The sequence below is a fragment of the Rhinatrema bivittatum genome, chromosome 6 (assembly GCF_901001135.1).
Source record: "Rhinatrema bivittatum chromosome 6, aRhiBiv1.1, whole genome shotgun sequence".
NCBI lineage: Eukaryota > Metazoa > Chordata > Amphibia > Gymnophiona > Rhinatrematidae > Rhinatrema > Rhinatrema bivittatum.
Window position 1 is genome coordinate 70,969,085 of NC_042620.1, and position 15,353 is coordinate 70,984,437.

A 15,353-nucleotide genomic window follows, 5' to 3' on the forward strand; every position below is an offset into this window, starting at 1 on the left:
TAAAGGGTAAGCCCATTTCTGTACAGTATATAGTTGTACATTTCATGCGGGATCTGCTTCAGTTGAAGCCTCCACTGAAATCTTCTGCTGTATAATGGGAAATATTTCCAGGACAAAGTCCTTCCATTTGGGCTACTGGCAGCCCTCCGAGTAGTCACAAAATGTCTAGCACTAGTAACTGTTCATCTCAAGAGAAACAATGTCTTCATCTTCTCATACTTAGACAAGTGGCTAATATCAAGCACATCTTATGAGGACTCCAAGAGAGTTGTTTGTTTTTTTTCTCCAGATATTACAGTTCCTAGGATTCATAATTTTGGAAGATCTCAATTGATGCCTATCCATCAGATAGTTCATAGGAGCACTTCTCGATCCTCAGAAGGGGAAAAGTTTTCTCCCCCAGTCAAAAGGAAGGACAAGTTGGTACAGATAATAAAGTCTCTGTAATTACTATTGGGTAGCTACTAAATACTTTATGAAAATGTTGGGACACATGCCGGCTACAATTCATGTCCCACTTTTGGCACATCCATGCATGAGAGAAGCTCAAATGGTACCAGTACATCCATCTGCTGTCTTGCAGAATAGATATTTCCAGTCATCTCATATATTCCCTGGAATGGTAGATGACAAAAGAAAACTTTCTTTGCCATTTAAGTTTTCAGCCCCCAATGATATCTCACATTTTAATGACTGATCTCTCATAAGAATGGGGAGTTCACCTTAGTGTGATTTGTTCTCAAGGGACATGGATACTTCAGGAAGCCAGACTTCATATTAATCTACTAGAGCTAAGCTATATTTGAAGTCCTTTAAGTTTTTGAACCATGATTGAAACAATGGTTCAGATTTGAACAGACAATCAAGTGGCAACATTTTACAGAAACAAGCAGGAAGGCATAGGATCCTTAAGACTTTATGAGGAATCCTACAATATGGAATTGGGCTATCATGAGAAAAATGTATCTTATAGCAGTTTATCTCCCAGGAAAGGACAGTCTCTCGGCAGATGCCCTCAGTTGTCGTCTTTAGCCTCACAAATGGTCCCTACATCCCAGCAATGTTCAGTTTCATTTTCATAAGAACATGCCATACTGGAACAGACCAAGGGTCCATCAAGCCCAGCATCGTGTTTCCAACAGTGGACAATCCAGGCCACAAGAACCTGGCACGTACCTAAAAACTAAGTCTATTCCATGTTACCGTTGCTAGTAATAGCAGTGGCTATTTTCTAAGTCAACTTAATAGCAGGCAATGGACTTCACCAAGAACTCATCCAATCCCTTTTTAAACACAGCTATACTAACTGCACTAACCACATCCTCTGGTAACAAATTCCAGAGTTTAATTGTGCATTGAGTGAGAACTTTCTCCGATTAGTTTTAAATGTGCCACATGCTAACTTCATGAAGTGCCCCCTAGTCTTTCTATTATCCGAAAGAGTAAATAACCGATTCACATCTACCCGTTCTAGGCCTCTCATGATTTTAAAGACCTCTGTCATATCCCCCCTCAGCCGTCTCTTCTCCAAGCTAAAAAGTCCTACCTCTTTAGTCTTTCCTCATAGGGGAGCTGTTCCATTCCCCTTATCATTTTGGTAGCCCTTCTCTGTACCTTCTCCATCGCAATTATATCCTTCTTGAGATGCGGCGACCAGAATTGCACACAGTATTCAAGGTGCGGTCTCACCATGGGAGTGATACAAAGGCAGTATGACATTTTCCGTTTTATTCACCATACCCTTTCTAATAATGCCCAACATTGTTTGCTTTTTTGACTGTCGCAGCACACTGAACCGATTTCAATGTGTTATCCACTATGATGCCTAGATCTTTCTTGGGTAGTAGCACCTAATATGGAACCTAGCATGGGTTATTTTTCCCTATATGCATCACCTTGCACTTATCCACATTAAATTTCATCTGCCATTTTGATGCCCAATTTTCCAGTCTCACAAGGTCTTCCTGCAGTTTATCACAATTTGTTTGTGATTTAACTACTCTGAACAATTTTGTATCATCTGCAGATTTGATTACCTCACTCGTATTTCTTTCCAGATGATTTATAAATGTATTGAAAAGTAAGGGACCCAATACAGATCCCTGAGGCACTCCACTGCCCACTCCCTTCCACTGAGAAAATTGTCCATTTAATCCTACTCTCTATTTCCTGTCTTTTAGCCAGTTTGTAATCCATGAAAGGACATCGCCTCCTATCCCATGACTTTTTAGTTTGCTTAGAAGCCTCTCATGAGGGACTTTGTCAAATGCCTTCTGAAAATCCAAGTACACTACATCTACCTGTTCACCTTTATCCACATGTTTATTTACTCCTTCAAAAAAGTGAAGCAGATTTGTGAGGTAAGACTTGCCTTGTGTAAACCCATGCTGACTTTGTTCCATTAAACCATGTCTTCCTATATGTTCTGCGATTTTGATGTTTAGAACACTTTCCACTATTTTTCCTGGAACTGAAGTCAGGCTAACCGGTCTGTAGTTTCCCGGATCGCCTCTGGAGCCCTTTCTAAATATTGGGGTTACATTAGCTATCCTCCAGTCTTCAGGTACAATGGATGATTTTAATGATAGGTTACAAATTTTTACTAATAGGTCTGAAATTTCATTTTTTCGTTCCTTCAGAACTCTGGGGTGTATACCATCCGGTCCAGGTGATTTACTACTCTTCAGTTTATCAATCAGGTCTACCCCATCTTCTAGGTTCACCGTGATTTGGTTCAGTCCATCTGAATCATTACCCATGAAAACCTTCTCCAGAACGGGTATCTCCTCAACATTCTCTTCAGTAAACACTGAAGCAAAGAAATCATTTAATCTTTCCGCGATGGCCTTATCTTCTCTAGGTGCACCTTGAACCCCTCGATCATCTAACGGTCCAACTGACTCCCTCACAGGCTTTCTGCTTCGGGTATATTTAAAAAGGTTTTTACTGTGAGTCTTTGCCTCTACGGCCAACTTCTTTTCAAATTCTCTCTTAGCCTGTCTTATCAATGTCTTACATTTAACTTGCCAACGTTTATGCATTATCCTATTTTCTTCTGTTGAATCCTTCTTCGAATTTTTGAATGAAGACCTTTTGGCTAAAATAGCTTCTTTCACCTCCCCTTTTAACCATGCCAGTAATCGTTTTGCCGCCTTTCCACCTTTCTTAATGTGTGGAATACATCTGGATTGTGCTTCTAGAGTGGTATTTTTTAACAATGACCGCGCCTCTTGCACACTTTTTACTTTTGTAGCTGCTCCTTTCAGTTTTTTTCTAACTATTTTTCTCATTTTATCAAAGTTTCCCTTTTGAAAGTTTAGCATGAGAGCTATGGATTTGCTTACTGTCCCCCTTCCAGTCATTAATTCAAATTAGATCATATTATGATTACTTTTGCCAAGCGGCCCCACCACAGTTACCTCTCTCACCAAATCCTATACTCCACTGAGAATTAGATCTAAAATTACTCACTATCTCGTCTGCTCCTGAACCAATTGCTCCATAAAGCTATCATTTATTCCATTCAGGAACGTTATCTCTCTAGCGTGTCCTGATGATACATTTACCCAGTAATATTGGGGTAATTGAAGCCTCCCATTATTACCGCACTACCAATTTGGTTAGCTTCCCTAATTTCTCTTAGCATTTCACTGTCAGTCTCACCATCTTGACCAGGTGGATGGTAGTATACTCCTATCACTATAGTTTTCCCCGACACACAAGGGATTTCTACCCATAAAGATTCAATTGTGCATTTATTCTCATGCAGGATGTTTATCCTGTTGGACTCTATGCCATCCCGGACATAAAGCGCCACACCTCCTCCCGGGTGCTCCTCTCTGTCATTGCAATATAATTTGTACCCCGGTATAGCACTGTCCCATTGGTTGTCCTCCTTCCACCATGTCTCCGAGATGCCAGTTAAGTCTGTCATCATTCACTGCTATACATTTTAATTCTCCCATCTTACTTCTTAGACTTCTGGCATTAGCATACAAACATTTCAAAGTTTGCTTTTGTTTGTATTTTCATTCTTTTTATTTGTTAGGGTTAAGTTAGAATTTTTTAGCTCAGGTGAGTTTTTAGTTACAGGCACTTGGACTACTTTTCTTATTATTGGAACCTCACTGTCGGGATGCCCTAATTCTAATGTATCATTAATATCCTTTGAAGATACCTCTCTCCGAACCATGCGCTGCTGAGCGACTGTCTGCTTTCCCCTTTGTTCTAGTTTAAAAGCTGCTCTATCTCCTTTTTAAAGGTTAGCGCCAGCAGTCTGGTTCCACCCTGGTTAAGGTGGAGCCCATCCTTTCGGAAGAGACTCCCCCTTCCCCAAAAGGTTCCCCAGTTCCTAACAAAACTGAATCCCTCTTCCTTGCGCCATCGTCTCATCCACGCACTGAGACTCCGGAGCTCTGCCTGCCTCTGGTGACCTGTGCGTGGAACAGGGAGCATTTCAAAGAATGCTACCCTGGAGGTTCTGGATTTAAGCTTTGTACCTAAGAGCCTAAATTTGGATTCCAGAATCTCCCTTCCACATTTTCCTGTTGTTGGTGCCCACATGTACCACGACAGCTGGCTCCTCCCCAGCAATGTCTAAAATCCTATCTAGGTGACGCGTGAGGTCCGCCACCTTCGCACCAGGCAGGCATGTTACCAGGCGATCCTCATGCCCACCAGCCACCCAGCTGTCTACATTCCTAATAATCAAATCATCAACTATGACGGCCAACCTAACCCTTCCCTCCTGGGCAGTAGGCCTTTGGAAGATATCCTCGGTGCGAAAGGATAATGCATCACCTGAAGAGCAAGTCCTTGCTATAGGATCCTTTCCTGCTACACCAGGTTGATGCTCTCCAATCATGAGACCACCTTCCTCCAAGGCGCAGCACCAGGGCAATACCTCACACAGACATTTGCATCCTCCTTCAACAACATATTATCCCATTATTGCTCCAAGTGACCAACACAGACAGGATACAGAGGATGCGTTTTTAATTCCATAGACCAAGGCGTTCATGTATGCCTTTCCTCCTCTTCCTCTTATTTCAAAAACAGTACTCAAATTAAGAAGGGTCAAAGGAACAATGAATCTTGTGGCCCTATGCTGGCTTCACTAGATCTGGTTTCTGTGACTTACAGAAACTGACTTTAATTCGACCAATACAACTTCAAATATTTCCAAAACTCATTCAATGTGAAGTCTCTGTGCTTCATCCCTGGCTCTCCTACCTAGCCAGTCAGGTTTTCAGGACATCTGTAATGAGCATGCATGAGATGGATCTGCATACAATGGATAGATGTTTCTGCACATCTATCTCATATTCATTATGGATATCCTGAAACCTGATTTGCTAGGTTTGTCCTCAGGACCTGGTTGAGAACCCCTCTTCTAGACTATAGAAGAGTTCCTTTATACCTGGAGCAAACTAAACTTTTAGAAAGTCAATCCTGTCTCTCTTTCTCTTAGTGTCAGCAGTGAGAGTCTTTTAGTTGTGAAACAAGCTCTGTTAAGATGGTTGTCTTTATGCATTTGTCAGTGTTTTCAGATGGTAGGAATTCATCTTTCTCAAAATGTAAAAGCCCATTAAGTTAGAGCAACTGTAGTATCAGTAGTGTATGTCAAATCATCTATTCAAGATATTTGCAAAGTAATCACTTGGTAATCTATTCACATCTTTACAAGTATTACTGTTTAGACTAGGACTCTTGTACTGACAGTTTTAGCCAAGCATTTCTAAGAAACCTATTTAAATAGAAGCTTCAGTTTCCCATCTTACACTTTGAGCTACCAAAATAAATAAATAAATAAAGAGCACATATATGATATAGTCTATTTTTGCCAACCCTGAGCTTAGGAGTCCCCGTTTGTGCATTATCTCTGCTTGTCTATGGAAAAAGCAAAGTTGTTTACCTATAACAAATGTTCACCAGAACAAGCAGCCACATAATCTCCCCCCCCCCCCCCCCCCCCCCCCCCCCGGTGTTTTGTTCAGCAAGGTTAGCTAGGGAATAGACTGAGAAAGGAGTGCGGCGGCAGCAGCGCCGGAACTTCCACAGAAAGGCTCTGTTTTTTGCTTTTCTAAGCCTCGAAAGAGCAATCCCCAACTCTGCCCCATCAGATAATATTATTCGCTTGTGTGGCTGTTTGTTTTGCTGTCCATGGAGATAACATGTTACAGGTAAGCAATTTTGCTTAGTGCAGGCAGTATTGCAAAAAATTAACTATATCTCACCAAGATGTAGTTAAGTTTTTGCCGATAATGTGTATTGCATTTTAGTGCATTCAAATTTTAGTGCATACTTTTATTGCTGCACTCATAAGTAATGAGCTGTTTTGCAGAATCATTAATAGAGATTCTGTGTTAACACTATTTATTGTATGCTAATTTGTGTTAACAGCACTACTAATATGTTAATCATTTGTGATATCCTTAACCTGCTTTAGTACATTAGCTCCTTTGTTGCAAATGTGAAAATGTAAGAAATATATTGGGACATGAAAGGAGGCATAGAAAATAATTAAACATGCAACAATAAACCCCAGAAACAGACAAGCTAATATTTTGAATGAACTAGTTAGAACTACTACACTAAAAACAAACTGAGCCATCGCTATCACTGCTTATCATGCTTAAAACTGCAATATAATATCCAGTTCTGGTGTTTGTATCGAAAATAAAACATGAAAGTTCACTATTTGACTAGGTATATGGGTAATATTAACCAGAAATGGCTTAATTGGGTTATCTGACCAAGTAAGTTATATATTAACGTTATTTTGTGTGTCTGAATTTTATTAATATGATTTTTTTTTTTGTTCCCAATGAACTGGTTTTTGGAAATTTGTGGATTATAAGAATTGCTAAATTGATTAAATACTTTGTGTGGCTATCAGCAAGATGCACTGTACATGGTAAAGATTGGCCATCATTATTCTATTTCAGTGATCCTTATAAAGTGCTGTTTCGTTTTTGGGTTTTTTTTGTCTTTCTCCATTTTGTCCCTACTGATATTTGATGCTCCTCATCTCCAGATGGCATTTACTGGTGTCTTGGGGGATCTTTGCCAGCCAAATTAGCTGGAAGGATGTTTCCTCCCAAGTGCATCTTCTTAAACATCAAGGGCCAATAATAGTTGTGAAATGTCATTTCTTCCTTTGTCTCATAAGATTTTTATTTTTAAGTACTATATCTTCTATTTTGTTAAAATAAAAATCTTTTTCTGCATATATGTCTAGGTCAAGTGACTTTTTAATATTTAAATTGCAGGATCTGGTTTATCTATGGTATAGACAGGTTTATTTTATAAAAACAAAACATTTCACTAGCTTTGATAATAACCCCATGCACACATGTTCTTTTCTGATGCTGCTAAGGTAGTTTCTTAGGCTTGCTGTTTTTGGTTGCTACCTCTGACAAATATGTAAACACATTCTTATTGCTTGGAAAAATAGGAGAGGCTTCAGTAACACACAGCTGCTTAGCATCATTGCTACTTTGTGGATCAAAACAGTTTTTTTTACATTCAGTACTTAGTTTGAAGTTTTTGTGAACAACATTCATACAATATACTGCAGCACTTTTCAGAAGAGCTTCCATGCTATTTTTACATGCCCTGTAAACCATTGTGATGGCATGTCTGAACGACGGTGTAGAAAAATTGATAAATAAAAATATATCAAGTTGTTTTAGTTCAGCTTTTTCTATTACAAAGTAAGTTAAATTTAAAAAATAAATTGTACTAATGTATTCTAATTTTATAACAACCATCTGTGTGTGCAGTGGTGTATAAGAGGTTCCCAGCCTCATCCTTTTCCCACCCCTACCAGTTTATAATCTGTTTGAACACGGGGAGAGTGTACCGTAAGTACTTCCTCAAGGTGATGAGACAAGTGGCAGATAAGAAAATCAAATTGCAGTTTCTAATGGGCCAATGCAGTAAGATGCGCGTTAAAATGGGTGCTTAATATGAGCGACTGTTTCCTAATGCATGCACAGCCACCTCTCCTGAGTGCCCAATGCAATATTAAAATGAGTTGCTGCGTTAAAAAGGACCAATCCCTTTCAAGACATCCTTCTGAAAAGAGGATTGGTTCTTTCCCTGATGTGACAGTAAATGGATCAATCAGCAGTAAGTGAAGGAGTGAATAAATTAATATTTCCTAGCGTGTAGCAGATGGACTCAAGTGGGTATAGTGTGCTCGTGCTAGCAGTTGGAGACTGATCTGACGTCAGCACGGATACATATACCCCCACAGGAAGTGCAGCAATTCAGTAATTTCCGTCTCCAAAGCAGTTTGGAGCTACCTCACGCTCGCTGAGCGTGTTTCCAAATTCTAACGACTAAATTCATAGAAGAAACCTTCCTGAAGACGAGCCCTGCACTCCTGCGGTGATACCATTCGGTCCCTCCCCAGTTGAGTTTCCCGAGCTGATTTCCATGATCCCTCAGAGATAAGAGCCTCGGTCCGGTGGCCGGCTCGCGGCAGGGACCTAGCCCCCGAGTGAGAAGGGCTCGGGCGCGGCATAGAGGCAGCCTCGGTCCCAGTGAGGACTTGGCCCCCGAGTGAGACGAGTTCGGACACGGCCTAGAGGCAGCGGGTGCACTTCCTCGAGCGCGGCGGTGAAGGTACTCGCCCTCTCCCCCCGCAGCCGGAGACCGCCCGGGTTGCAGCTGGGAAGCGCCAAAGACAAGGTAAGGCGTACATCTTTACTGTGGTCTCTGAGGAAGTGAGGATTAGCGGGGTCTGCCTACGTGGCAGCCCGCCAAGGAGGTTGCCATTTTGCCTGCCTGCCCGCCTTCGCCACCTGGGCGCACGTTGCTAGGCGCACGCGGATAGGCGCACGTTGCTAGGCGCACGCGGATAGGCGCATGTTGCTAGGCGCACGCCAATAGGCGCACGTTGCTCAGCGCACGCCGATAGGAGCAGGCCGATAGATAGGCGCCCGTTCTTAGGCGCACGTCCATAGACGCCCGTTCTTAGGCGCACGTCCATAGACGCCCGTTCTTAGGCGCACGTCCATAGACGCCCGTTCTTAGGCGCACGTCCATAGACGCCTGTTCTTAGGCGCACGTTCATAAGACGCCTGTTCTTAGGCGCACGTTCATAAGACGCCCGTTCCTAGGCGCACGTTCATAAGACGCCCGTTCCTAGGCGCATGTTGAGAAGCGCGCATTCATAGGCGCCCGTTGATAAGCGCCTGGGGATAAGCGCATATTAGTAGGCGGCACATATTACAAGGCGCATACTCCGGCTGGAAGGAAATAACAGACGAAATGGAACCAGAAGCCGACAGGTATCTCTACAAATAGCCACCCTGATGACTTGGGCAGAAGCAAATCTCCAGGACATCTCCGCCGTCCACATCGCCGGGAAGGACAACACCACGGCAGACTTCCTCAGCAGAGAAAGCCTAAATCCGGGGGAATGGCAGCTGTCGCCCACAGCTTTCCAGATGATTGTGGACCAGTGGGGGACGCCGGGCATGGACCTACTAGCGGACAGGTCCAACGCTCAAGTACCCAGATATTTCAGCCGCAGGCGGGATCCTCTATCCCAGGGGATCGATGCCTGGGTACAGCCATGGCCTCAGGGGATCCTGCTATATGCCTTTCCTCCATGGCCCCTGCTGGGCGCCATTATACACAAGATTCGGCGGCACAGAGGCCTAATTCTTCTAGTGGCCCCGGACTGGCCAAGAAGACCCTGGTACGCAGACATGAGAAGACTACTGGCAGGGAATCCATTACCCCTGCCTCCACACAGGGACCTGCTGCAGCAAGGTCCCATCCTTTACGAGGATCCAGCTCAATTCTCTCTTACGGTCTGGCCATTGAGAGGGCTAGACTGAAGAAAAGGGGATACTCGGAGCCGGTAATAGATACACTCCTCCGAGCACGCAAGTTCTCCACATCACTAACCTATATAAGGATCTGGAGAGTATTTGAAGCCTGGTGCAACACTCACAGCACCAATCCACATGCTGCAAAAATCTCTATCGTTTTGGATTTCCTGCAAGATGGACTTCAGAAGGGTCTATCCCTCAACTCCATCAAGGTTCAGGTGGCAGCACTGTCTTGCTACGGTCCCAGGAGGGATGGCAACACCATTGCCACGCACCCAGACGTCTCATGTTTCCTGAAAGGAGTCAAACATATTCGCCCGCCACTGAAGTGGCCAGTGCCCCTGTGGAACCTCAACCTAGTGTTGGAATTTCTAGCAGGACCCGCCTTCAGGCCTCTTCGAGGCCTGTGTCTCCGTTCGTTAACCTTGAAAATGGTGTTCTTGCTGGCTGTGTGTTCAGCACGCCGCATCTCAGAGCTACAAGCGCTGTCCCGCCGTGATCCATTTCTCAGAATCACTCCAGAGGCTATCCATCTTCGCACGGTTCCTTCCTTCTTACCCAAAGTAGTCTCACAATTTCACCTCAACCTAACCATATCCTTGCCAACCACGGAAGGTTTGAAGAAGTCGGAAGAAGGTCGAATGCTACGCCATCTCAACATCGGCAGACTGCTGTCCAGATATCTGGAAATGTCAGAAGCAGTACGAAAGACGGACCACCTGTTCGTCCTTCACAGTGGGAAGAAGCAAGGGGAAGCGGCCTCACGGCCAACCATTGCCCGCTGGATCAAAGAAGTTATCAAGGCAGCCTACGTAGAAGCGGGAAAACCACCACCTCTATGGGTCAAGGCTCACTCTACCAGAGCGCAAGCGGCCTCTTGAGCAGAAACTAGGATGCTGTCGCCTGCAGAAATATGTAAAGCGGCGACGTGGTCCTCCCTCCATACCTTCTCCAGATTCTACCGTCTGGACGTCCAGGCCAGGGAGGACACAGCATTTGCGAGGGCAATCCTGAACGGTCCTCGGGCAGCCTCCCACCCAGTCCGGGAGTAGCTTTTGTACATCCCACTTGTTTTGAGTCCATCTGCTACACGCTAGGAAATGTAGAGATTACTTACCTGATAATCTCCTTTTCCTTAGTGTATGCAGATGGACTCAGCATCCCGCACGGCTGCCGGTATACATGGGGATTCACCGACTCACGGTAAGCCATGTTTTCTTGTGATAGGGCATCCACCCTGCCGGGTGTCGACGCCTTCCGTTTGGGAACGCTGGCGGTCTCCAGCTACTATCAATCGGTCAGGGTAATCCTGTTTATTTAAACGATCGGTCAGTTACACATATATCCATACAGCTTTTGCAAGGAAGATTACTGAATTGCTGCACTTCCTGTGGGGGTATATGTACCCGTGCTGACGTCAGATTAGTCTCCAACTGCTAGCACAAGCACACTATACCCACTTGTTTTGAGTCCATCTGCATACACTAAGGAAAAGGAGATTATCAGGTAAGTAATCTCTACATTAAGTGCCCGACACGTAATATAAATCGTAATATAAATATTTTTATTCCTTCACTTACTGCCGAGGTGGGATTTGGGATCTGGCAAGCACTGATTTAAGACACGGACCTTCCGAATGCACCATTTCAGGTAGAGGATCCCAGACTGCTTGGCCCATCAGGCCAGATCTTGTGGAGGGTGGAGCTTTGGTCAGGCCGGTCATGTAAAGTTTAACACCCACCTCTGAGCAGGCATTAAATTTCTCGTGGAAGTAGGCGACATGCTAGGCAGTTTCTTGCTTAGCGTGACTCTGCGCATTGCAGGGTAATAGCTAATTTGGCAATTACACTGTGATTTGCAAGCACCTGCTTTAAGCCTGCTGCAGGGTTTTTAATTTTTTTTGGCACTAAATCCCTTTTTGCATACCAGGGCTACATTATTGCTGAAAAGCTTATGCTAAAAAGTGAGTAAAAACCTGCGATAGGTTTAGCGCCCCTTAGTGCATCAGCCCCTGAGTTTGCAGCCCTGTGCTCTAATCACTGTGCTAATATCAACTCATAAAAGTTTGAGCAATGTATTTCCTAAATATTAATTAAATATTAGCAAATATTTTTATTGCTTGTTGCTATATGGAGAAATGTCAAACATTATATATTTTATTATTTTAAAAAGGGACATCAAAAGCAAGAATGTGCTGCTGAAGAACAACCTTACAGCTTGTATTGCTGATTTTGGTCTAGCTTTAAAGTTTGAATCTGGAAAGTCTGCAGGTGACACTCATGGGCAGGTAAGCAATCAATACAATATATTTTGGTCAGTCTAACCAAATAATTTTGGCTTATACAGTTTCTTCTTTGTTTTGAAATACTGCAGATGCATTGTCTGCATGTGTTCATCTCGTAACTCTCAAAAACTAAACCTCCATAACATGCACATTTTCTCTCATGCATATTCATTGTGGATATCCTGAAAACCCAACTGGCTGGGAGGTCCCCAGGACAGGATTGGGAACCACTGCTCTAAGATGTGAGACCTGCATATAAATGGGTCCAGCATCTTTCCTCCATGTATTTGGGACATTGAAATCATTTAATACAGTCTGCATACTATTTTTAACATTCAAATATATTATTTTACATAATTCAACATGAATTAACCTGTTTAAAAGAAAAGAAAATACCCCAAGAATATTATCCAGTCTGTAAAATGGGTAGATTAGTCAAGGAAAAAGAAAAAAAATAGAAGCATAAATGAGAGAGGCAAAAGAAAAAAACATAACTGATACCTAACATTTACATAGTTTGTTCTTACAGAAATGTTCTTTACTCAGTGCCCCTAGCCGCCTGTGGCAGGGAGAAATTGCATGTTGCCACATATTGTACAATCTAAGGTAGACTTAACATTCCTGAAAGTTTTTGCCACCTCTTAATTGAAACTTTTGAAGAACTCTGCAGGGTGCTTGCTTGCCTTCAATTTGAGTTCTCTCTTTATTCCTGCTTCAGCCTCTCTCCTGCAAACAGGCTGCAGGGAACCACCTTCTCCTGTGCCCCCCCTTCTCTCCTATCCTGAAATCAAGTTTGGTGGGGGAGGTGAGGTTGGAGTGGACAGAGAAAACAATGTTTGATCCCTCATCAAACCAAAGATGGAGTGATGGCTGTATAGAATAATTTATTCTTATACAGTTGTTCTTATACCTACATATATGGCCAAACATATACATTTTACAAAGACCTGGATGTGTTTTGGAAGTCTGAAACTGCTAGTGTCCCCCAAATGTCAGAGAGCATTCATTTCAGTTCATAGAATCTTTGACTGACACTACTGCTGACAAGTTTCAACTTGTGCTAATTCACTCCCTTTTGTAACTGTTACCATATGTCGAATACATGTACGCTTATCTTTCTGTGTAATTAACAGCATGAAAAGCTGCTGATAGTAACATAGTAATGAAGACAGAAAAGGACCAGGTGGCCCATAAGGTCTACCCAGCAAGCTTCTTATAGTAGTATCTGCTGCTCCTTTCAGGATACACCCATGTTTTTCTCAAGAGTAGTAACTTCTGCTCCATGCATTTTCCTCAAGCCTTATGATAAGAGTAATATTTACAATCAAAACCAAGCAACTATCAAACACACAAATTACTGCTAGCAACATTTTTACTTCTTGATAATTCAGACAATACTGCTTGATGTTCTTTGCTTTGGGACTTGGCTGTGGAAGCTGTCCTGTGCTTTTCCCCTTATGTCTGCACGTCAGTACCCCAGACCGTAAAAGTTAAGGCCCATGTTGGTTTTTGGTCTGTGTCCAGTTTCCTTTCTCCCCCACTGAAAAAGCAGGGTGTGATGTTGCAGTTGTATTAAAAGCATCAAGGTTATTGATTGAGGGTAGTAATACCTGTGCCTTCTGTTAAGGATTGTAACTGCTGTTCTTTGCAAATTATTCAAAAAACAGCACGGAAGCCGATCCAATGTAGCAGAAATGCGAACAAAGCGGAAGTGAATCGGTGTCGGGGAAAGACATTTTTATTGATAGTTTAACAGAATGCCCATATTAAACGATCAGTAAAAATTTCTTTCCCTGACACAGATTCACTTCTGCTTTGTTCACATCTGTGCAGGTTACTGCCATGCCCCCACTTCTTCATTTGCATCCTCTAGCTTTTAGGGATCTACATTGTTTATCCCATGCCCCTTTGAATTCATTAACTGTTTTCTTTTTCACTACCTCCTCCAGAAGGGCATTCCATGCATTCACCACTCTTTCCGTGAAGAAATATTTCTTGACGTGTGTTCAGTCGTTCCCCCCCCCCCCCCCCCCCCTGGAATTTTTAGCATACAGAAGCTCATAGATTTGGAAAGACAAGGACTTTCTCAAAGTATAAAATGGATGGTTGCCCTATTTCAATTCAAAACAGAAGTGATATTTCATAGTTAAAAGTTTGTAAATTGTTTTAACTTGATAAATTGCTGAGTTTTGCACATGGTATGTTTTTTATTTATAAATAGCTTAAGTATTGCTTAAAACAAACAATATGAATGGTTTTCAATTAAAAAAAAGACTTTTTTTGCATAGACAAAGGTGTGAATCTGTGCAAAATTATACAAATTGCCACAGAATTTGCTAATTCTTGCTGCAGAATCTTGAAAAACTTGCTGCAGGAAACTGGAGGGTACTCCAGTACTCTTTGTAGTTAATAAAGCAAGGTTCAGCCACCAATGGAAGACTTATTTCTTAAGAAATCTTCTAAAAGAGCCGGGTCAGAAAATAAGGAATGATTCCCTTTAAACTTTACAATACACTTCCAGGTGTCTTAAAAAAATAATACTCAGCCCCAGTAAATAGTACCTGTTAACGTAGTTGTTTGTTAATATTTAAAGCTTTTATTAAGTTTGTGTCACTGGCAGTTAAATATGCTTTAAAATGCAAACTCTACCAATAATAATGAAATTAATCTGTGTCCCTTAATTTTGCTGGATCTGTAATTGCAGTTTAATTATATATCTATCTAGAGAAACATACATAAATACATAGTTTTCACCAAACAGAATGAATTTCGCACTCTGTGAGTATGGTACTGATGCCTGCTCTTGATTGAATTACTGGATTAAAATATCTTGGATATGGCGACATCTGCTAACAATTTTGTTGCAGTGAGCATGAACAATCTGACCTAAATGCCCTGTTTTTGTGGCAGCTTCCGTAGTATGATTTTGAATGAAATTAGCACAGTAAGTCTAAACAGAAATTTATCAGTTTTCAAACAAATGCCCACAGTAGGAGTGTATTCAAACAATGCCAACATTACAAAGTACTGAAAATTGAAGTGTGGCAGAGAGTAAAGCCTTAATATGTAAGCCAGCTTCCTAAGTGCCTCTTATCCCCACCTGATGCAACTGTATCCATATGTGACATTGCGCATGATTGTAAATTCAATGAGGTTACACTTGAAACTACTTTACATAAAATTGCTTGATGAAACAGATTTTTGCAGTTCAAAATGTTGTG

At 42.3% G+C, this 15,353-nt stretch overlaps 1 protein-coding gene across 3 annotated transcripts in view; it reads left to right on the forward strand.

Annotated features, from left to right (window-relative positions):
• Positions 1-15,353, forward strand: part of ACVR2A (activin A receptor type 2A) — a 404,271-nt gene that overhangs the window by 334,699 nt on the left and 54,219 nt on the right. For all 3 annotated transcript variants that reach the window (XM_029605421.1, XM_029605422.1, XM_029605423.1), the window contains one exon: positions 12,021-12,135. In XM_029605421.1, the coding sequence (XP_029461281.1) occupies positions 12,021-12,135 (115 nt within the window). The remainder of the gene's footprint in view (positions 1-12,020; positions 12,136-15,353) is intronic.